This window comes from Cylas formicarius, unplaced genomic scaffold, assembly GCF_029955315.1.
Source record: "Cylas formicarius isolate icCylForm1 unplaced genomic scaffold, icCylForm1.1 PGA_scaffold_10__41_contigs__length_53128322, whole genome shotgun sequence".
Lineage (NCBI taxonomy): Eukaryota > Metazoa > Arthropoda > Insecta > Coleoptera > Brentidae > Cylas > Cylas formicarius.
The window spans coordinates 13276491-13298091 of NW_026844214.1; the positions used below are offsets into that span (position 1 = coordinate 13276491).

The 21601-nt window shown below is 32.4% G+C and overlaps 2 protein-coding genes and 1 long non-coding RNA gene across 7 annotated transcripts; 1 reads left to right on the forward strand and 2 right to left on the reverse strand.

Annotated features, from left to right (window-relative positions):
- The first annotated feature begins 527 nt into the window (after positions 1-527).
- Positions 528-21010, forward strand: LOC132696734 (steroidogenic acute regulatory protein-like). Of its 5 annotated transcripts, none has more exons than XR_009618076.1 (11): positions 528-745; positions 793-965; positions 1029-1187; positions 1244-1297; positions 1354-1486; positions 3497-3672; positions 4218-4367; positions 4458-4738; positions 4788-4921; positions 11141-11195; positions 20759-20905. XR_009618076.1 is itself a non-coding variant. In XM_060661752.1 (10 exons), exons 1-10 carry the CDS (start codon positions 673-675, stop codon positions 20845-20847), a joined length of 1371 nt encoding a protein of 456 aa, XP_060517735.1. In that variant the 5' UTR covers positions 528-672; the 3' UTR covers positions 20848-21010. The 5 variants fall into 5 exon arrangements, 3 of the variants coding, with proteins under 3 accessions (XP_060517735.1, XP_060517715.1, XP_060517726.1); XR_009618077.1 differs by lacking the exon at positions 20759-20905 and adding an exon at positions 11438-11521; XM_060661752.1 differs by lacking the exon at positions 11141-11195 and having other exon boundaries at positions 528-694; positions 20759-21010.
- On the reverse strand, positions 9846-13304 carry LOC132696756 (SIFamide-related peptide). The gene is made up of 3 exons (XM_060661768.1): positions 11934-13304; positions 11369-11513; positions 9846-10533 (listed from the first exon to the last, which is right to left on the reverse strand). The coding sequence occupies exons 2-3, from the start codon at positions 11508-11510 to the stop codon at positions 10445-10447; spliced, it is 231 nt and encodes a 76-aa protein (XP_060517751.1). The 5' UTR covers positions 11511-11513; positions 11934-13304; the 3' UTR covers positions 9846-10444.
- On the reverse strand, positions 19172-19911 carry LOC132696765 (uncharacterized). Its single transcript, XR_009618082.1, has 3 exons — positions 19787-19911; positions 19400-19725; positions 19172-19342 (listed from the first exon to the last, which is right to left on the reverse strand). It is a non-coding gene; the product is annotated as an uncharacterized LOC132696765 (long non-coding RNA).
- Positions 21011-21601: the final 591 nt, after the last annotated feature.

Consider the following 21601-nt stretch of genomic DNA (forward strand, 5'->3'; position numbering starts at 1 on the left):
CAGCATTAAAAGTTCAGAGGTTAATTTAAGTAACGTTTTTGAAATGGGTGACATGATAGTTACATGTCATGATTGGTGAATGCTTAAAATTATGACGTCTAATAGTTTCTATATTTAGGCAAACGACATTTAATTTCAAAAGAACTGTTTTTAATTCATTCTTATATTTACCTAGTATGGAGCCATCCTTGATAACAGATATTAGTGGTCTGTGATAATAATTTTTTCTTCTTTCTTCACACATAGAACGCGACTGTAAGCGATGCACAGACCACAAAAATGTTGTATTCTATGCAGTACCTTAACTCCAAGACTCGTAAACCTAATTAGGTTTACCATTCTTGCCTCAGCCCGGGTCATTCGCTCATTAACAAACATACGAAAAATAGCAGTTTATTTTTGAACTAAATTTCTACGTCTCTAAATCAACGCAATATCATCTTTTAACACAATAGATTGTTTTCTTTTTGATACGTGTTTTATTTCCTTGTTCACTGAACTGTGGGTTTGTCTAATTTTTGGGTAGATCTATGAATTTGTAGCTAATGTAAACATTTGATGAATTTTGTTGAAAATATGTAGTTTAGTAAAAAAACATGATTTGATTTAATTAATGATAAAAAACACACATTTTCTCGTTGCTGTCAGTTTGTATGAGGCAAAATTATTAATATGTCCACTGACTATAATGCAGGTAATTTTCCAAGCTATCAAAATGAAAATGTACCGTCTGCTCTCCAAATCTGTAAGTAAAACAACTAATAAATTCCAAACAACATGAATTTTTTGCAGCACATTCGCACAGCATCAACACAATATCTTCCATTCGTGATTGCATTGTCTCTGAAGATCTTTTAGCTGGACAAAGGCTTGATGGGAGGATGTCAAATGTTAGAAGGTTTTTTTGCTTATTTGTAACGTTTGATGTGCTCTTTATATCACTTATGTGGCTTATATGTATTATGGTAAGTTAGAAACCACATGTGTACCTAGGAAATTTTGTTTAGACTTCCAATTTTTTTTTATAGTTGAAGGGTCAAAATATAATGAATGCACTAGAGCAACAAATTGTGCATTACAATATCCGTACTTCTCTATTCGACATAGTTTTAGTAGCACTAGGTAGATTTTTAGTTCTAGTATTTTTCTATGCGCTATTGTATATAAATCATTGGATTATAATATCTGTAAGTATGTGCAGCAAGTTAATTAAGGGTTGATGTTCATTAATACCTTTTTCTAGTTGTCAACCTCTTTCAGTTGTGCGTTCCTGATAGGAAAAGTATTTATGTATGATGTGAGTGGTATTGCATTTAAGTTTCTCAAATCCCTTTAAAAAATATTTGTTTTTAGTGGCCACACTCATCTCAACCGGTTTTTGAAGTTTTGTTAGTTCTCGCTTCATTTATTTTATCATGGGGTGAGGCATGGTTTTTGGACTTTAGAGTAATACCCCAGGAAACTCATGCAAGCAGATACCTGATAAGTATGGACTTCATAATGACAGTGTGTCCAATATAAGGGTGGGATAGCATGGGGTTATCAGAAACCATATGAGATACATAGTCATTTAACAGCAAAATTTGATTTTTTTTTATATCATCACTCTCAACAGACATTTGGAGAAATAAATGTTTTGACAGTTTAATTATTGCTATGAAGAAGTGGTGAACAAAGTAACAATTTATTGACAGTTTAACTTCAGTTACAATTTAGTACTAAGTGTTACATTTTCAGTCATAGTAATACTCTAGAAACAAATTTCCAAGTGTATCAAAACTTGTTTTAATAGTTCAAGAATATCTATTGAATAGGTTTTCTAGCAAATGAATAGGTACACATTCAGTGGCTTCTTGACCTGCATGATCACCTGATATAAGTTTTTTCCCGGCTTTGGTCTTTGGGGCTGCAATCAAAAACTATGTGTACTAAAGTAATTTTCAAACAGAAGGATTAAGGCTACTAATTTTAGAAGCATTTCAAACGATCACACCAGATGTACTTAACAATGTTTTGGGTTCCACAGTTAGGTATACATTTGTTTGAACATCTTTTGCCATAAATCTCTAAATATTACTATCATTAACAACATAAATTCGAATTATTATTTATTTATTTATTCCAATGTAATTAGTAAATAATTCCAAGTTATTCCAATGGAATTAGTAAGTAAAGAAATTTTGTTGGAAATATTTCACTCTTGTATAGTAACCTCTTGCAGAAATTAAATGTCATTCAGAAGTATATTTTGAAAATCATGCACTCTCAAGGAAAACTATCCCCACTCACTACGACAACCAATGTTGCAATATGTATCAAACCCATGGTATCACTGAGGGTCTGCTGTGGTTGCCTGCTGTTACCAAGGCCAAAACCCAAAGGTTTCTTATTTACACAAAGTCTACAATGTCTTGCCCCTGAGTTTGAGAGATACGTGTAACTTACTATATACCATCTACTACTGCACTCAAGGATATCATCCATACAAACCACAAAAATTTCTTAAATTATTGATTTAACTCTCTCACTATTATCGATTTAAGGGAAATGGAGCAGAGACGCGCGTATTCACGCCGACTGCTGATACTGATCTAGATATAAAATTATTGTTTTTTTTTTTTTAATAAAGAACTACAGGTGTTTTCACGCGTAGATGCTGGCATGTATGCACGAATTTGAAGGAATTTCAAAGTTCTGAATTAGTTGATATTTGATGTAACATCGGGAATTTCTTATTAATTTACTGTTGACATATTCTCCAAGTTTTAGCAAGGAAAAAAGGGAGATAAGGATTGGGTTGTTAAAAGTAAAAATATTTATATGGGACTGTTTTCTGCTTTAAAATTGTAAAACATCAAAGATTTTAATTACCAAAATTGTTATTTTTGTTATTGACTTTTCAATTTTTAATTACAATAAATTTAATACTTGTTCAGTGTATCCAATCAACTTTTGTTTCAAGGCTTACTATAAAAAAATCAAATTTTGCTTTTGTGACCCTACTAATGATAATAAAGTCATCATATGATACATCATTAAATCTAATCCAATCTATCTATCTAATAATTAAAGTATTTAATATGATGCCCATAAGAACATTTAAAAATCTATGGTGTATCTTGAAAACAAATGTTTTCTTTTATGTCATCATATTCTTATAATAATGTACTGGTCCCAGGATCATGGTTGGCGGATTTTGTGCTTTACAGATAAAATGGCACAAATTTCTCAGAAACAATAAATTTATCATAAAATTCTTTAAAAGCTTCCTAATTTAAACAACCCTGCATCTCCTATAGTTTTTGATATCCCCATACTATCCCATCTGTATATTGGACCCCAAGTAATGCTAGAACTAAATTTTGTGTGAAAATTTTTTCAGAAACTAGCTCTTTTTGTTGAACAGAAAGAAAAAACTTAATGATATTATCAAGATAGAAATTGAGATTTTTCTTAGAAACGAGAAACATTGTTATTAATTGACTTAAATATTTAGCATCAACAGAGTCTGAGAGGGCACCATTGATTAGAAGTTATGTCCAAGGTCTTCCTTCAATGTGCACTGAAAGTGTGGGAAATTTTTATTCCCCGTTAGGCACTCCAGAAGGTTCCCTCTACAGAAATGAGGCTATGCATGTAACATATCCTTCGGTCAAACTAACTGGAGAACAGGTACAAAATTTTTCTATTTTATTAAACCACAAAGTGAGAAATCAAATTATATGTAAATTTTTGTGCCAGAGATTGTGTGAGATTAATTTTACTGCCTGTTAGCCATGTTAATGTAATCTCATGTTAAGTTAAACATTAAGGAAACATTATGAATCTGTGGGGACAAAATTTGTGTACTTAACAAATTTATTCAGTTCATAGGGTGAACTTAACAAATCATAATATAGTTGGGTTACAATATTCTGTGAGGCGATGTTCAATATTTAATAAAAAAAAGGTTTCTGCATTACTGCAAGCAACTACTATACCCAAAAATAGAATGTTTGAAAATTTTATAGTGTAATGTAAAATATGTAGTTCTTTCCAAGTGGCATTAAATTATTGTCTTTTACACTCTGTATTAACGAGTTCTTGTGAATTTTACATGATATAAAGAGACAAAAATTACATAATTTTTCTTTTCTTATTCAACTTCAGTTGTTTAAGGAGCACATAGGTATCCTATTTAACTTTGATTTTAAAGTGAATGAGTTTATATGTCGCAGGAAGAAGGTTACCAAAGTAGGGCCGCAATGGCTTTTCAAAATGCATGGGACTTAGTGCAAGAGTCAGATTGGAAACTTGAACGCCAACAGGGACAGGACAAAGTGTTCACCAGAAATGTTCCAAAAGTTGGGAAAATATTTAAGCTGGAGGTAGTGATTTTTTTAACTTATTGTGTTCTTCACTTCCCCATTTTATAGAAAAACGAAAGTGTAATTTTATTTGTAATAACCAAATTCAAGGCAGAGGTGGATGCTTCTTCAAAGTTCCTTTTAGAGGAGCTCTATTACAAGGTTCAAGACTTTCCCAAATGGAATCCGGCCATTAAAGAATCTCACAAAATACAAATCATCGATGAACACACAGATATTTGTTACCAGATATCTACGAATGGAGCTGGGGGTTTAGTCAGTAGTAGAGATTTTGTGAACCTTAGACGCTGGGGTCACATTGAGGATTGTTACATTATCGCTTTCATGAAGACTGAACACCCGTCGTTGCCGGTCAATAGCAAGTTTACCAGGTGAGAAATTTTCCCGGCACATGCATCTTTTTGATTCAGAATTTTTCAGAGGTGAAACCGGAGTGGGCTGTTATTTAATGCAGGACGTATCCAAAAAACCCGCGAAGTGTCGGTTTTGTTGGGTACTTAACACCAATCTGAAAATTAAAATTCCAAAGTTTGTCCTTGAAAAAGAATTCGCGGGTATGATGTTTACTTTCTTGAAGGATCTAAGGCACCATATTTCCAATTCCACAGAACTAGAATAACGTGTAAACCGTAAGAATTACGGATAAAACTTTTTAGAAAATGGTTGAAAATAATCGTTTCCGTTTTTGTTATTGGCAATGTTCTGGAAAAAATGTTGCTCCACTGTCTGCGAATGTTCTGCAATTTTGGATGATAGGCTAGCTTAAAATCGCGAAATATTTGGAGATTTTTAGTCAGTAAGTTCTTCAAATCTTTTTCTCAAGAATAAGTTGTTTTCTATAAACTTTTAAAAGGGAGTACTGAGGATTTTGTTAAACGCAGGGGGTTATTGACATGATTATCATGTAATTTAATAAGTGAATCTTTGTTTTCATAAGAGTTTCATGTTCATAGTTTTAGTTAGTTGATATTGTTTAAAAAATAGTTCGTTTTATGGATTCATAAAAGATAAAACAATATAGCACACTTTTATCTATATATTGAAAACTCACCAACAAGCAACACAGTTTATGGATACAAGGCCTCTTACAACATTTGCAACAATGCAAGAATGCTCTTGGAGTTATGGGCCTCTGCAGTAGACCTTTATCTTTCTGCAAAACAAAGGCTTTCCACATTACAGTTTATGGTGGATTCGTGCAAGCAACCATTGACATTAATTTACCACTAATTTTACATTAAGATTATAATTAAGAAGATAAAGGTTAATTAAAAGTTAATGGCGCATGCTTACTTTCCGAGTTATTCTTTATAACGAATAATTCCATCTTTGACCTCTTTTACTGAAAATAGCCAATAATCCAAAAATCCATTTTCAATTTCAAGGCTATATTCAAAAAATTGCGTTTGGATAGAACAACGGACAAAACTGACATTCGTGGCATGCATGCGCTTATTCGTGGCATTGCATGACTATCTGGATTCACTAATGTTTTCCACAAAAGACACACCACAAAGACTGTTAACAGAGCTACGAATAATATTTTATTATCGCTTATGCAGGTGGGATGAACATTATTGGCAGCAGCGCAACAATCGGAGAATAAATTCGCGAGTAATGACAGCGGTAAGGCAGGCATAAGGTTTTGGGTTTCCAAATCTTCGGTCTATTTAATAAGGTCAAATGTGAAAAAACAAATTAAGCGATCATAATATTTTGGCTACTAATGCAACAAACATCTCCTGATTCGTTTTAAGCACGAATATTGCCAATTTTATAAATTAAAAAAACGTGTGTGCCATATTCTTATTTGATAGTTTAATGGTTATGGAATAAACTTCAAACGTCTTTCTTTGTTAGATTGCTTATGGTGTTAATCGTTAGAAATAAGCTTGTTGTCTTGACAGCAGTTGCCGACGTCTTTAAGCAATATGTCAGTTGCAGTGCAGTTGTAAATAATAAGTTAATCTGGAACCAGCATATCTTGTTGATCCTTCAACTAATAAACATCTAAGAATTTCCACCTTTGTTATTAATTAATTTTCATTGTACGGGTTTTACGACGTACCTATTTTTTCAAATTACCTTGACGCAAACGTGCCCTGATCATTTGACAATCTTTGGTTTTGATAGAGATCGTGGTTGCCTGCCTGTCACTCGTGCTGCTGGGTTGCAAAAAATAGCATTTTGAGGTTCAGATCCACTTATTAGATTATGTGATGTCATTTCAACCTGTAGATAAGTTTGTGGTACCAGATTTGAAAATGCAATCAATTTTTATAGGCATTTTTATTTGTCTCATTTTAACCAATTTTCCTTACTTTTAATATACAATTTTACATATTGCATTTGTTAAATTAACTGCCAGAACAGCGCCCAAAAACAACAATTACGAAATTTTTGGAATGTTTCAGTTTTTTCACACAAATTTTGAACTAATATAAACCAATGTGTAGCGTGTTATAGAATTCAAATAATATAATGTAATGAGTGAATCTCGGTCTTGTAGAATATATTTAGGGTTTAGATGTTTTATCTAAGAACACCCAACAATAACAAAAGTAACACTTTTTTTTTAAAGAAACTTCCACAGGCTACTGTAATACTTGTTATAAACTTTCTGAATTTCTCCTGCGTCTGTTTTTGTTGATGAACTTGCTAACGTTTCACCAGGATGATTGGCGAAACATTAGCTAATTCGACTCAGAAAAAGCTGACGCAGAAGGAATCCAGAAGTTTTATAAAAAGTAAAGCACAATTTACTTTGTTTGATCGAATGGACAATAATGTTAAGTTTTTATGGTATTCTTTTCAGAGGCCCCTGTCGTTCTTCTGTATCTGGGTTTTTTTGGAATCACTTTTTATCAGTTGACAAGGCTTTATTGTTAGCTTCTAATGTCACAGAACGTTTATATTTTAAATGAAAAAGTTTTTATTTAATTATTAAATCGTCTACATTTCAAAAACTAAACAAAAACATATTATTTTCATTTAAAATAAGTTTCGACCTCTAAGAAAAAAATTTATATACTTGGCAACATCGCGTAGATTCGATTTCAAAAGTTGCGACTGTTACAGAACTTTTCATGTTTATAAAACAAAACAATATCAATTATTTGTAAAATTTTCAGATCATACACCTTTTTTTTCTGTTTTGATCAAAAATGAGGTAAAAGTAGTAGGCAGTGTTGTCTCCATAAAAAAAACTGGATGTGTGCTTATAAACATCACTTCTTGAAAAATAATATAATGTTTTCAAATACATACCTGCAGATTACCGTACACATAAAAATTCGGAATTTATTTCAGATTTGTACTTTGGACTTTGATTTAACATAACATTTAAATAATCCAGATAAACAAATGCTTAATAACTCAGAGTAAAAAAATAATGTTTTGACTTGTTTATTTTTTATTCGGTCAAACTAGATTTTTCTGAGTACAGGTGGAATTATTTGTTTGTTAGAATTAAAAAAAAAAAACAGTGACACAATAATTTGACCAAACAACAACTTTGTTTGATAGAGGACGCCCAAAAATATTCAAATTACGACTACAACACAAATAAAATAACGAAAAATACAAATCGAATTTGACAGAACCAAATATTGATTCAGCATCAGAATGGAGTCCGGATTCATTCATTAAAGTTTATTACGAAAAATACCGAACATCCTGTATACTTTGGATAACAGAATTAAAAATAATATTCGAAATACATATTTAAAGTTCTTTAAAGTAAAAAAAATCTCCACAAATAAAATTATTTTCCCTATAGAAAGACTCTAGTTGTGGACCAAATATTTTAAACTTAATTTACTGAATTTAAAACCACCCGGAGCGAATAAAAGCAGCAACGTTGCTTTAAAGTAAGGAAAATATCCCTCTATATGCTCTCCGGGCCCTCTATTCTTGTAATGTCGGGAAAGGAAGCTTTCCCGGGAACGTACCCAGGGAAGCTAGTTCACTTTTACACAATGCACAGTGTTACTTGTGTGTTATGCAAATGTCAATTTGAATGTATATCCTTTGAATGGTTTGAATGGAATTACTGTTTAGGCCGATAATCGTATTGGCACAGTAACATACTATGTCCACTATTTCACCGCACAAATTTTCCGAGACAAATTTTATTTGAGCTAGCACATTTATCATTATTTCATACATTCATTTTCATGACATTATTAAAATATTCTGCATCCATGTTGTCTTTTAATCCAATTGTATAAAACCACACACAGAACCAATAAACAAAATTTCAACTTTCGAGATCAGAATCTTAGCAGCAGTTCGTTTTCTCTGGTCACTTTCAAGAATACGACTTTGCCGTTTTAAAGTGAACCACGTCCATTTCCCGAGTACCCAAGTTCGGTTCCCCAAAATTCAAGAATAGGGGGCTAGGTTCACAGTAAGTCACTCATTATAAAAAAAATTCACTGATTTGTTTGTTTCAAATAGTTTTGATGAAATCCATTATTTCGCATTTTGGGTGTATAACAGTGTATTTGATAAATTGGAATCGCGTTCTTTTTTTTTGCATCATTTAATATTTTTTAATGCCTATTTTGACTGTGATAAATATACGCCCTAATTGAAACCGTTTTGTATTTCAAATATATACGCTATTAGAGATATTTTTATTTTTTATTTCGATAGAGCGCGATTAAAGCCCTACCCAAACGGTACCCACTAGGTTTGTTTCGAACTATTTAATATTTAATAAAACAAGAGACAGAGAAGTAAATATAGGAGATATCAGGTGAGCTTACTTACTGGGCTTATAAAAATTTACTTGAAGTTGGTAAGTATAAATGACCTTTTTTTTTAATATAGCATAAATGGATTCAGCAACATTAGCAATGCTTCTAGTCTCTAAAATTTTTACAAACTCACAACACACAGAGTTTAATAAAATGTTGCTTTTGACATTTTCTTCTTGAATCGCTTGTAATATGTTCCCTAGCCAAGTTAGTATTTAAAAAGTAAACATGAAAACTGTATTCGCGAATCTTGCGAATCTATCTATAAAAAAAGTGCTCAAAAAATATGCTTATTGTATGCTAGATAGTGAATATTTGTCTATACTTAAATAATGTGCCACATTTTCAGTGTTATTAAACACCACATTATTGCCGTTGATCACAAATGTTGCTGTGAATTTCAAATCTGCCATTACTGTTTCCATTTTGTATATAAGTACGGTATAAGTACCGGACGTTGCTTTTCTAACGGTCATTCATAGAACCTGTTTAATACAGAGCGCCCTTCCTCTTCCCTTCCACGCCTTTATAGACATGCTCAACCGGATCTTAAGCTTTTTGAATGTCCATAAAGCAGAAGAGCACGGATTTATTATACTGCTGCTCGGCTATAGTTGTTTTACAACAAATATAGCATCAGTGCCAAATCAGCCATGTCTATAGTCTTGTTGTTTATCTTCAATATTCATCATTATCGGTGAGTTAGTTTGCTAGTCGTGGTAAGTTTTAGATAAGTATTGATTAAGTTAATACCTTTATAGTTTTCGGGGTTTCCCTCTTATATCTTACGAGAGATGAATATTTCTTTTATCAATATGGTAATTTCGTCCCAAAAGTGCGTCAGAGGCTAAATTTTGCAAAAATTTACGCTCCCAAACGCGTGACTAAAGTAGAAAAATATTGCAAAATTAGTTATAATAATTTAAAGTACTTACTCACCTTAAGACGTCTGCTTAGTTACCCATGGTCGTGAGTCGCTTCTTAAATTTCCGGTATTTTAGTCACAGGTTTGTTTTCGATACATTTTAGTCATTTGCTGTTCGTTAATTTTGATCACGTCAATCAGTGAATATGTTGGCGATGTAATATACTATGCAACACATTAATAAACTTCTTCAGCCACTCGTGTGAATAAAATGGCGTTTTTATGAAACTTGTTGCTTAATTATTTGGTTATCTTTTTATCCTGGAGCAAAGGACACGTGAATGTTATTAACTACTAAGGTTTGATTGTGGATTATTTTAATTTTAGAAAATTGACATAATTCTTATTGTCGTATATAGGTAATTTTCGAAGTAGTTGGGGTAGCCTTTTCTTCACTTTTCTTGGGATGGAAACCATGACTGACACGCATCATTTGCTATTTCGCACATTGCCGACAGAGCCTTACTCGCCGCTTCATATTCTGAAATTTCAACTGCGATCAATTCGCGTTTAATTTTCAGTAGCGAATAAAATTGCAGTTAACTGAAATTATTTTTTTATAATTGAAAATATGAAATTACCAACTTTTTTTATGATGTATTATTTTTACGACTTAGTTATATATTTTATGTTCGAAAAAATTATGCTGACTAAACTAACTAAATATTGGAACAAATTGTTTTTTTAGCAAATTAACATTTGCGTGTAACGTCGCCTTTAACTCGGATGGCAGATTGATGAATTCTATTAAGCATTCTAGATCTTCAAAGAATTCAGAATCAGACTAATCCTATATTTCTTGCAATTTAGCACGTAGTTGTGGTAAAGTATGCTGACGATCATGTCTTGGGCGGTGTCTTTACTCGTATAAGTAAAAAAAAAGAGAATTTATATCGTAAAGAAGTGCCTATTAAACATCTTATAACAAGGCATTTCACGCATTGTTTTCCTTTTATGGTACTTTCTCGCACTTTTCCGGGTTTTCCGCGCACTATTATTGTATTTTACTAATAATAAAACTGACGGTTATACTCAAATTAGGCGTAGTAATTCTTGTTGATGACATACTAATTGCTCGTATGTTTCAGGCTGACAAAACTAAAGAAATGTGAGGAAAAGCACAACATGTTCCGATATATAGTTGTGAGTATTTTTCGATTATCCAACAATTAATTAAATAGTAATCAACATAAAATATATAAATATAGCTTGTCCAACATATACATGCAAACATATAGATTGTTACGGCTCGTATCTTAATAAAATTTAAATTTATACTCATTTAATATAACGTCTTAGCAGCTGAATATTCTTACCGGTATTCAGTCCAGATCTTTTCCCAAATATTGACCCGTTAAATGGGGGTTTTCTATAAGTGGCTTCAGTTACAGAAAACATGTAGAACAATACGCTGAGGACAATAAGGATTGCAACAAACTGGCTGTTTGCAAACTTCATTTTCTGCAATAAATAACTTTTTATAATATAGTGCATTTTTTAAGGTGGACTTTACTTTCGAATAACATTTCTCAAAAATGCGGAACTGGCGTTAATGAATTGATGATTTTTTCATCACTCTGTTTTTAAAATAGCAACACAGACCACTAAAGTTGTACGAGGAAATCAACCGCAAATATGTTAAGTCCGGAATTATCCCGATTTGAAATGACGTTGAAAAAGATGCAATTGTTATAATAAACAATGATAATTTTAAATGTCTGGTCGGAGAAGTTTAAACATATACAGAATGTTCTACTTAAAATAAGGAAATTCTGGACCACGAAAATACGAACTCTGTATATGTAACAATATAATATTTTAAATGTATCAGTTAATCCAAACAGTCTTTAAATTATTTTAATATTTTTATCAGATACGTACCTTTTGCTATATAAACGCAGCACTTTAACAATAGAACAGAACCTACTGAATTATCCAGGATCAGACGTACGCCTTTTATACACCTGAACGCTGTCCTTTTTGTTTATTGATTTAGAAAGCAATTTCAAATCCATTTGGCGGCTATATGCGCTGCTAATTGAATAACCCTGGTATCCAGACTTGCATTTCCCTGTGGCTTTTGGCGGACGCCCTAATGTCCCACGTGATTTGCGCTGATTTAACACTCTCAGTCAGTAAAAGTAAATTTAAAAGGGTTTCTTGACTTTGAATGTACTCAAATGTACCGAGCGAAGGGTCGGACATATAGAAATTTGCAAAAAAAAAAAAAATAAGTAATTCAGCCAAGCGAAAGTGCTGGAAATCTTCAAGATTTTTAAAACTGTTTCTACAAAAATTTCTAATATAGTTTATGACAAATTTTAATCTTTTTTGTTTAATACTGTTTGCTCTAAAGCAAAGTGGTGGGGTGTTCGGACATTTTCGTTAATAATGTCATAATATAACATACAAAGGCTTAACGCATTTTAATACACATGGAGTCTTTAAAAAATGCTTTTACTGGGCTATCAATCGTGCTATATGTGACACCATTGCTGTTTGCCACCAGGTGGCATTTTCTGATATATTCGCAAAAAAATATATTTTTTGCAAAAATAATAAATGCAACGGTATGACTTCACCGTGGACAGATAGTCAAATGAGGTCCCATCAGGCCAGTGAAAACCGCTTGTCAATATCTTTATCCTAACCTGAAATATGAAGAATAAAAGAATTTAAAAGTAAAAAGAGTGAAGCATTTCGACTTTACCGGTTATTATTATTGCACAATTTTCCCGAATTTACTAAACCAAGCGCTTATTACTTAGGATGCCATTAATAAAATTTTGTTATTTATCTTTATAAAATAAGTACACATAATTACTCAGTAGCTGACATTACTACGTTTCGATACCCTTTCCCATTTTCAGTTAATTTATTATTATCACTTAAACATTATCACTTCTTTATTTTTTTTTTCGTGTATATTGCAAAAATTACTTTAACTTCGTAAGTAAAAACGTCTTTGTAGGAAGCTACGCAAAATTTGTATTTTACGTGGTACCAATAGAGCAGAGAGTATTCTAAAGAATTATGAGTATAAGTTTGATTACAACGTTTTAGGGTTTCCTTTTGTGAGTATGAATATGAAACACAAATGATTTTTTTGTATGTTTGTATGTTTTGTGTTCATTTGATAGAACTTAATATAAATATATAACTGCTATCATTCCAAACCAGATATCTCACTTTTTTACATAAAATGCAAAACAAACTCATTTACAGTATGATTTTAATTTTTTATATATCGAATCGTTCAAGATTTGCGTTTAAATATTCATAGAATTATATACTTATATTATGTACGTAGTTATTCAACTTTACCTTTTTTATTTAACGTTTGGGAAAAAAACGTCAAATACAAAAGTCGTTCAAAAAACAGTAAGCTATTTGCGAGATATATTTTTATATGTGCATAATAATAAAATTAAAAATATAAAAAATATATAAGTATAAAAAAATATAAAAATAAAATTGATAAAATCCCCCAAAAATTCTGCACATCTCTTGCATATGTCCTATACCCAAATCCGATAGTTCTTGTTGTTGCTTTTAACACAAAAGCAATATTCAAAAGTAAAATAATATTCTAGAATTTATAATTAATATCTTAAGTGCCTGTGAAATAGTTCGTCAGGAGAAAAAAAATGTTTCTTTATAATTGACTGCAACAGTTCTTTTATCATATATAAAGTGCCTTTTTTGCAAAGAGAAAAACAATGAATTTTGGAAACTTTTATTAAACCAAATAAGAGGGCTAAATTGGCTCAAAGGGAACTAGGTGTAATTAAACCCCGAATGCACATTTCAAACAAACTTTCATCGAATTTATGATAAATTCCAACAAACATTCAGCATAGCCTAGAGAAGCGAACATTTCGTCTACTATTATATCCTATTACCTGTGTCATATACCTAAATTCAATAGTTTTCGAAATGTTTGTTAACTTAAACGTAATATTAATAGTGTATTATGCAACAAGTACGGTAAACGTCATTTGAGTCACGAGTTTATTTGGCACGAGCGGAGCGAGTGTTTAAGAAACGAGTGATACTAAAAAGTTTACCAAACTTGTTGCATACTATACTTTTTCTACGACCGTTAGTTTTTAGCTACACTTTTACAAAACTAGACGAATACATTCATGACCATCAGAATTGACAAACGTCAAAATTCAAGCCCTGCGGTAATATCCCGGAAATGTCCGAAGGGGTTACGCTCGTGTCAAATAAACTCGTGGGTCGAATGCCGTTTACCGCACTATCGGATTTGGGTATACGACATATACAAGAAATATGCAGAATTTTTAGGGGATTTTATTAAGCTTATAATATATATATATATATATATATATATATATATATATATATATATATATATATATATATATATATATATATATATATATATATATATATATATATATATATATATATATATATATATATATATATATATATATATATATATATATATATATATATATATATATATATATATATATATATATATATATATATATATATATATATATATATATATATATATATATATATATATATATATATATAAATATATAACTTTTATCTGTGGGTGATTTCTGCAACAGCCTGTATATGTAAATATATATCTAGCATATTTTTAGAACAACTTTTGTATTTGACGTTTTTTTTTTTTCGAAAAAATGAACTGTAATTTTCAGATTTCATTTAGAAAATAAAGTTTTTCTACTCCCGTCTGTAAAATACCTAATTACCCATCGATCTAGCGTGCGGGAAGCGTCACTTTACCACGTCAGTTTCGTTTCCCTTGAATCCGAGCCACTTCGGACATTTTCGGGTTTTTACCGTACGGATTTGGGAGCAATCGGATGTTTTCGGAGATATTTTCCATGCTTTGAATTTTGACGTTTGTCAATTCTGACTGTCATGTCAGTGAATATATTCGTGTTGTTTTGCGAAAATGTAACCAAAAACTAACTCGTTTATTAAAAACTCGCTCCGCTCGTGTCAAATAAACTCGTGAGTCAAATGACGTTTACCGCACTTGTTGCATAATATACTATTTTAAAAAGCCATCTTGTCGTCGCCTGAACATAATTGGTGCAGTAGGATTGCGAGCTCGGTAATTGAAAAACGAAAAGTTTACAATTTGTGTATGTATGTCGCAGAGGAAACTCGTACATGCGATTTTTCCTTTCTCCCCTCTAAGATCCGCTGTTTCACAGAAACACATTTGCAATCCCTTTTAATAGTAAATTGTAAATCAGAAACACCTGTGAATATTTAAATGCATTCAGTAGTGACCAAAAATCTGAAATCAGTGTATTTTTTAAAAATCTAACTTTAGAGAATAAAAAATGTCAGGAAAAATGATAGAAGAATTATATTGGAATTTGTTCAAAACATTCAACTCTGTGATAGCATAAATGAGTTTATCAACAGATGCGAAAGCTTAATTAATGGTTACGCTTTCCTTGCAAGTGTGGAATTAAATGAACACATTTTCGAGTGTATTGAAGAAAAACTGGCAGGCCGCAGTCTTAGTAGTCTTGTCTGGAACATATTTTTCTTATAACGGTCAAATTTTTGAACAAACGTCGGGAACAGCTATGCGTTCTCCACTATCCAAAATTATGGAAACGCTACGTCGATGATACTTTTGTTATTTGGCCTTATGGTCAAGAATCCCTAGTGGATTTTCTTAGGCATTTAAACTCTATACACCCCAACATGCGTTTTACCATTACGTTGGAAACTAATAATAAACTCCCATTCTTAGCTATTCTCATCAATAGAAAATTATTGTGTTTACAGAAAACCTATCGGTTATCAACTCTTGTTTACAGAGCCCAAAAATTGTCTCACCCCGAGTCAGAATTACCTCTGCTCTTCTCTCTAATAATTTCCATTAAATATATTAGGCGTTTCATCACAAAATACAGTTCACCATAACCTTCCATTAGCAATGAGGTCAAAAGCAATCCTACACTTATCACTATGGTCCTTCCTTACATTCAAAACATCACTGACCACATATCAAAAGTTCTAAAGAAATATAACGTCAAAAACCAGATTTACCACTTGTTCAAAAATCTCTCAACATCTTCGTCAAAGACAAAATTCCATTTGAGAGGCCAGCAGTTTGCAGCATTCCATGCATATGCGGCAGAGAATACATTGGAGAGACCGGACGAATAATATCAACTAGGCTCAACGAACATTAAAGAGCCTTAAGACTAAGACAAATAAAATAAACTCATCAGCAGTTGCCGAACACAATCACGAAACCGAACATACAATTTTATTCGATCAAACTAAAATTCTTGCATGTAATCAATTCTTCTACCAACGAAAAATCCGAGAGTCTATAGAAATCTATAAATAACCTAACAATCTTAACCGCGACTCAGGTCTTTACCTATCACCAATATGGGAATCAGTCGTCCGAGACGGTGTTTATGCCCCTCATTTAGCTCCGCCCCCTCAAACAATATGTACGCAAGTACAGAATAGAAGGCGAGCCAGTTTCAGTCAAGCTCTGAAGAAGCCAACAGGATGATTGGCGAAACATTAGCAAGTTCGACTCAGCAAAAACCTAGACAGGAGGAATCCAGAAGTTTTGTAAAAAGTACGATGAACACCTTGCTACAACCAATTCCCATAGAATCGTTTATATAGGAAGAATTCTAAATATATTTTTTTGAAACCATCAAAAAATTCGATAAAAGTAAATATTTTCAAAAATCTCCCTCAAATTCGATATAACTCTGAACTCTGGAGAGCAGCGAACAATCTAATTTAGTGATTATATTTACATCCAAAGTTTGATACGAAATGAAAACTACGGACAAACTCTCGGTACATACAAAATCATATCCCTACCTTTACGCCCATAAAGGCGAGGTTAGGAAACAAATAAATGAAACGTTAGAAAAAGATATCATTTGCTCTTCAACGGGCCCTTGCCGCTCTCCAATTTGAATCCTTCCAAAAAAATCAATGCTTCAAATATACAAAAGTGATGCATAATAATCGATTATCGTAAATTCAATCTTAAAACAATTGATGATCGATACCCTATTCCAAATATTTCTGATTACTCGACAAGTTAGGACGATCTTTCGACTTTGGACCTCCCGAGCGGATTACACCAGATTGAAATGGCACAAAATTCGATAAAAAAAAAACTACGTGTTCTGTGAAACGCGGACGTTATGAATATCTACCGATGTCATTGAAATTGAAGAATGCGGAGAGCACTTTTCAACGTGTTACAAAGTTCTTAAAGATCTTCAGAATTAAATTTGTATGGTTCATATGGACAATATAATTATTTTTAGTACGTTTTTGCCAAGAACATATTCCTTGCATTTTCAAAATAAGGCGATGCAAAATTGAAAATCCAATGGGTAGTAATATATGAAGGCATCAAAGCAAACCCTAAAAAAGTCCAGGCCATTAAAAAATTCACGATACCGAGTACATAAAAAGAAATTAAACAAGTCTTAGAGTTGCTCGGTCAATACCAAAAATTCATTAGAAGTTTCGCGAAAAGTACAAAACCGTTAATTCAATGTCGCTGGCGCCCCAAACTTGAATAATTTTATTGCAATCTAAAATATCAAAAAAGAAAACAGAATCAAGCCGTTGCGCGAAACCCTGTAGGTAGTAGTAAAAGCATGGACCAAATTTTTGCAAAACGCCGACGAATTACCCGAATTAAATTCGAACTAATAAGAATCAATTTTAGGCAACAATTCCCAAAACAAAATAAATGCTTTGTCAGATATTATTCTGCGACCCGCTCAAATTTCTCAAAATCGGCCTTTATTATAAAAATCAACTAATTGTACCAAAAAGAGACATTAATCGACTCCAATTCCAAATTACAAATATTTTCAATAATACTAGAATTTTGGTAAAACTTGATCCTGTCACATAATTAAATTCTTAAAGCAATTTATAGGCCCCAAAAATCTTTACGCACTTTATTTTACATCAAAAGGATAAATTAAAAAGCATCCTAGGAGCATTGACGTTGGCAACTCTGGGTCCTCGGCTGATAAATAGCGAAGATGTAAAATTAATTTTCTTAAAAAATACTCTTTTTCCTATATATAAAGCCTTTCTAATTTAATTTTTACTAAACACACATTCCTTCATTTTGTGGACTTAAGTAATGCATGACCAATTAATTAACATACAAATCCATTTTCATATGATTATGAAACAAATTTCAAAGGATACCCAAACAACCCGTCTTATCATGGTTTTGCCGAAAGCTTATTATTAAGAACCGATTATTTAATGAATTTAGCACGAAATTAATTAAAGAACTTTCAGCCTCGTTATAAATCACAAAGATTATTGGTTAATGTAGTAGGTAAAGTACAGAAATAGCTTTTCGGCATTCTTGACTCGAATGATGCAAAATTTTATAACGATGCCTTGGGAAAAATCAGAAAAATGTATTGAAAACTTTTTGAAAATTTTAATTTAACGATTTCAACACTATTTCTCAATCAAAACTTAAGGATTCGTATATTAAAAAAATTTGTTGATAATACAATTAATAATCTGTGGTATATAACCTTTCAAAGTATTTCATCCCAAATTATACTGGACTGCTAAAGCCAGATAAGTTTCTTTGCGCTTACTAATGATCGATTACTTAAAATTAATATCTGACGTAAATGAAGTACCAAAATTTAATAATACGTTATCTTATTACCAATGTTTGGGTGCTCAAGGAACGTTTATAGATAGTAAAATAATTTTTGCTAATCAGGTTCCTATTTTAAGGTTTAAACATTTTTATTTCCATCACATGTTTCGTTTTATCCAAAATAATACGATAATTATGCCAAAATATAAATTTAATTGCTTGAAAATCTGCCTCTAAATAACTGTCGAAGTCATCAAATCGAATTACCACAACCTCTTGCAGAGCAAGTAACGCAACAAAGAGTATATGTTTTACCCTTTGAAAATACGTTGGAATTCCAAAAACTTGCATTACCTTGGGAAGAAAAGTTACTTCAACGGTGCTAAAATTATGAAAGGAAAGGCTTTGCTGTTATACGTGGGCCAGAAATATAGTGCTTTTACAACCGAACTCGTCATTAACTTTGCCTACTGTTTATTGCTCCGAAACCACAGCCCCTTATAGAACACCCTGCCTAGCAGACCTTTACCCGTAACCATTTGAGGAACGTCCTAGAACTTTATCTACCTACACTATCAAGCGGGATATAAATATGTTTTCAATTTGTTTCGCCGTGCAATTCCTGAAACGTGCATAAAAAAAATAGTATAAAGTAACAATTTATTACGTTCTATGTCACATGTTTTTATTGCTGCTCCTACTTCCCCTTGAGTGTGCAGCACACCGATGCATGAAGGAAAATTGAGAATACCAAGGTTGTGACGAGTCTCTTCTTTGTAGACAGGGCTATATCTCGACTCTTAGAGATCCTGCTCAACATAGCCATGGCTTTTTTGGCAACCGCTGACCGCTTTTTAATTTCGCCGTGGACCCCCCCTGAATTCGTTATGAAAGAGTCAAGATACACGAACTCTATCTATTATTTCTTGATTGATCGATAATCATTATCTTTGTCTTTAATCTGTTAATGGTCAGTCCTGCCTCGCGGCTAGCCGTCTCGACTCGCTGCAACAGTTCTATTAGTTCTTGCTGGTTGCTGGCAAATAAAGTAGTATCGCCAGCATACCTAAGATTATTAATCGTCCTACCACCCACAGAGATACCTCCTTCCCAACTTTCTGTGGCTTTACGAATTATACACTCGCCATAGATGTTAAACAAAAGTGGACTCACAACACAGCCCTGCCTTACCCTGCCTTACTCCCTTGCCAACGCGGAAGCATTCGGTCAATTCCCCACTGACTTTGAATAGTCTTAAGAATCAATGGTCTATATAGTACTAAAAAAGACTGTTGTTGTTTACAAGTTGAAGAACTATGTAGAAAACACAAAATTACAAGAAGCAAAATGTTAATCGACAGGCACACAAGACAAAAATGATTATTTTTAAACTTACCTGTAAGATAAATAGAGTATAGGTACTTTGAACTGTCCAGTAAAATCAGCCTCGCATGGTCAAAGCTCGAGAATCATGTACATAAATACATACTGGAAGAATCACAGTCAAATATCTCCGTAATATATACGAACATATTACAATTTAGATTAAACTCTTAAGAACGATACATATCACATGATGTTAAAATAAACGCTTCTACTTATTCAAAAATACCCCGCAGCATCAATGCTTAATCAAATTTAAAACAGTCCAATTACGTTTCAAATAAAAATTTCACGTTTCTACAAATATTCGTTATGGTCCATCGTAGGCAAGACAAACTTAATGAAGAATAATTATCTTTTGGAATGGGGTTTACCACGGTCCTGCGAAGGTCTGCGGTTAAGGTCTTGTTGTAATTTTACTTAAAATGCCAAAGCAATAAACGCACTATATTTTTGGTCGTACAATCCCTGTAGTCTGCATTAAAGAATTGAAACCAATGATGCAATTGTGAAACCATTGGTGAACATCGGTCAAATTAACCTGCAAAGTCTATATAATTAAGGGATACAGCAAATCAACTACAACCGATTGAAGAAATTGGCCTGCCTAGACCTACGAGTTTAATATCTAATATTATTATTATATTCTTTCTAGGGATCGCTGAAGCCCTAATCCATCCAAACTATTCTATCGACCTGATAAATCAGATCAATCGGAGCAAACTCATTATGTTTACTTCTTAAGGAGGAAGAAGTTATGTACAATGATTTCTATGATGACACCAATGAGATTGAGATCCGTGATGTCAGTATTTCGCTACGACGGTACTAAGAAGAGACCGTGAAATCTATAATGTCAACGTTTTCATCCGAATGTTGCTGTTGCTGGAGGAACTGTAATTTTCAAATTGCATTTTGAAAATAAAGTTTTTAAAAAGCCATGTCGTCGTCCAAAATTTTTTCGTATTTTTCGTGACCTTTTTGCTAAAACAACAGTGAGAAAATCTAAAGTAGTAATAATTTCCACAGCCACCTTATATAGAGATTTTTCTTTGTTATTTTGATGCTTGTTTTTATCGAAAACATTTTTGGAAATAAAAAAGTTCTATTGGATGGATGGAAAATATACAGGGTATTACATTTAAAAAAGTTATTGGTGCTTTTCTTACTTTTACGATTTGTTTACTTTGACAAACACAAAAAGAAGAGAGCTGAATCTCTAAAACTTTTGTTTTCAAACTTCTATTCTCCCTCTTATAATAATCTTATAAATAATAAACAGAACTTTTTTAACGTTTAACGGCCAGCTCTGTCATGAATGTCCAGACCCAAAGTCGTATCAACCGGTCAACCTGACTTCGTTTCTGCTGATCAGCGTAAAGAAAATATTGAAATACGTCTACTAATACGCGTACCGAGCAGGTAAATCAAATTAAATACTCTGGTCAACAAAACACATTGTGAAACACTGTTATATCGGATTTCTCACCCTAGCCAT

Bases quoted from the DNA above. Each gene is read 5' to 3' on its own strand.
- LOC132696734 (XM_060661732.1), top strand. From the start codon at position 673: ATGTCCACTGACTATAATGCAGGTAATTTTCCAAGCTATCAAAATGAA. The intron at 1,298-1,353 runs GTGAGTGGTATT...ATTTGTTTTTAG, and splicing joins GAAAAGTATTTATGTATGAT to TGGCCACACTCATCTCAACC. The intron at 4,922-20,758 runs GTATGATGTTTA...TATTCTTTCTAG, and splicing joins CCTTGAAAAAGAATTCGCGG to GGATCGCTGAAGCCCTAATC.
- LOC132696756 (XM_060661768.1), bottom strand. From the start codon at position 11,510: ATGAAGTTTGCAAACAGCCAGTTTGTTGCAATCCTTATTGTCCTCAGC. The intron at 10,534-11,368 runs GTAAGAATATTC...TTGAAATTTCAG, and splicing joins AAGATCTGGACTGAATACCG to AATATGAAGCGGCGAGTAAG.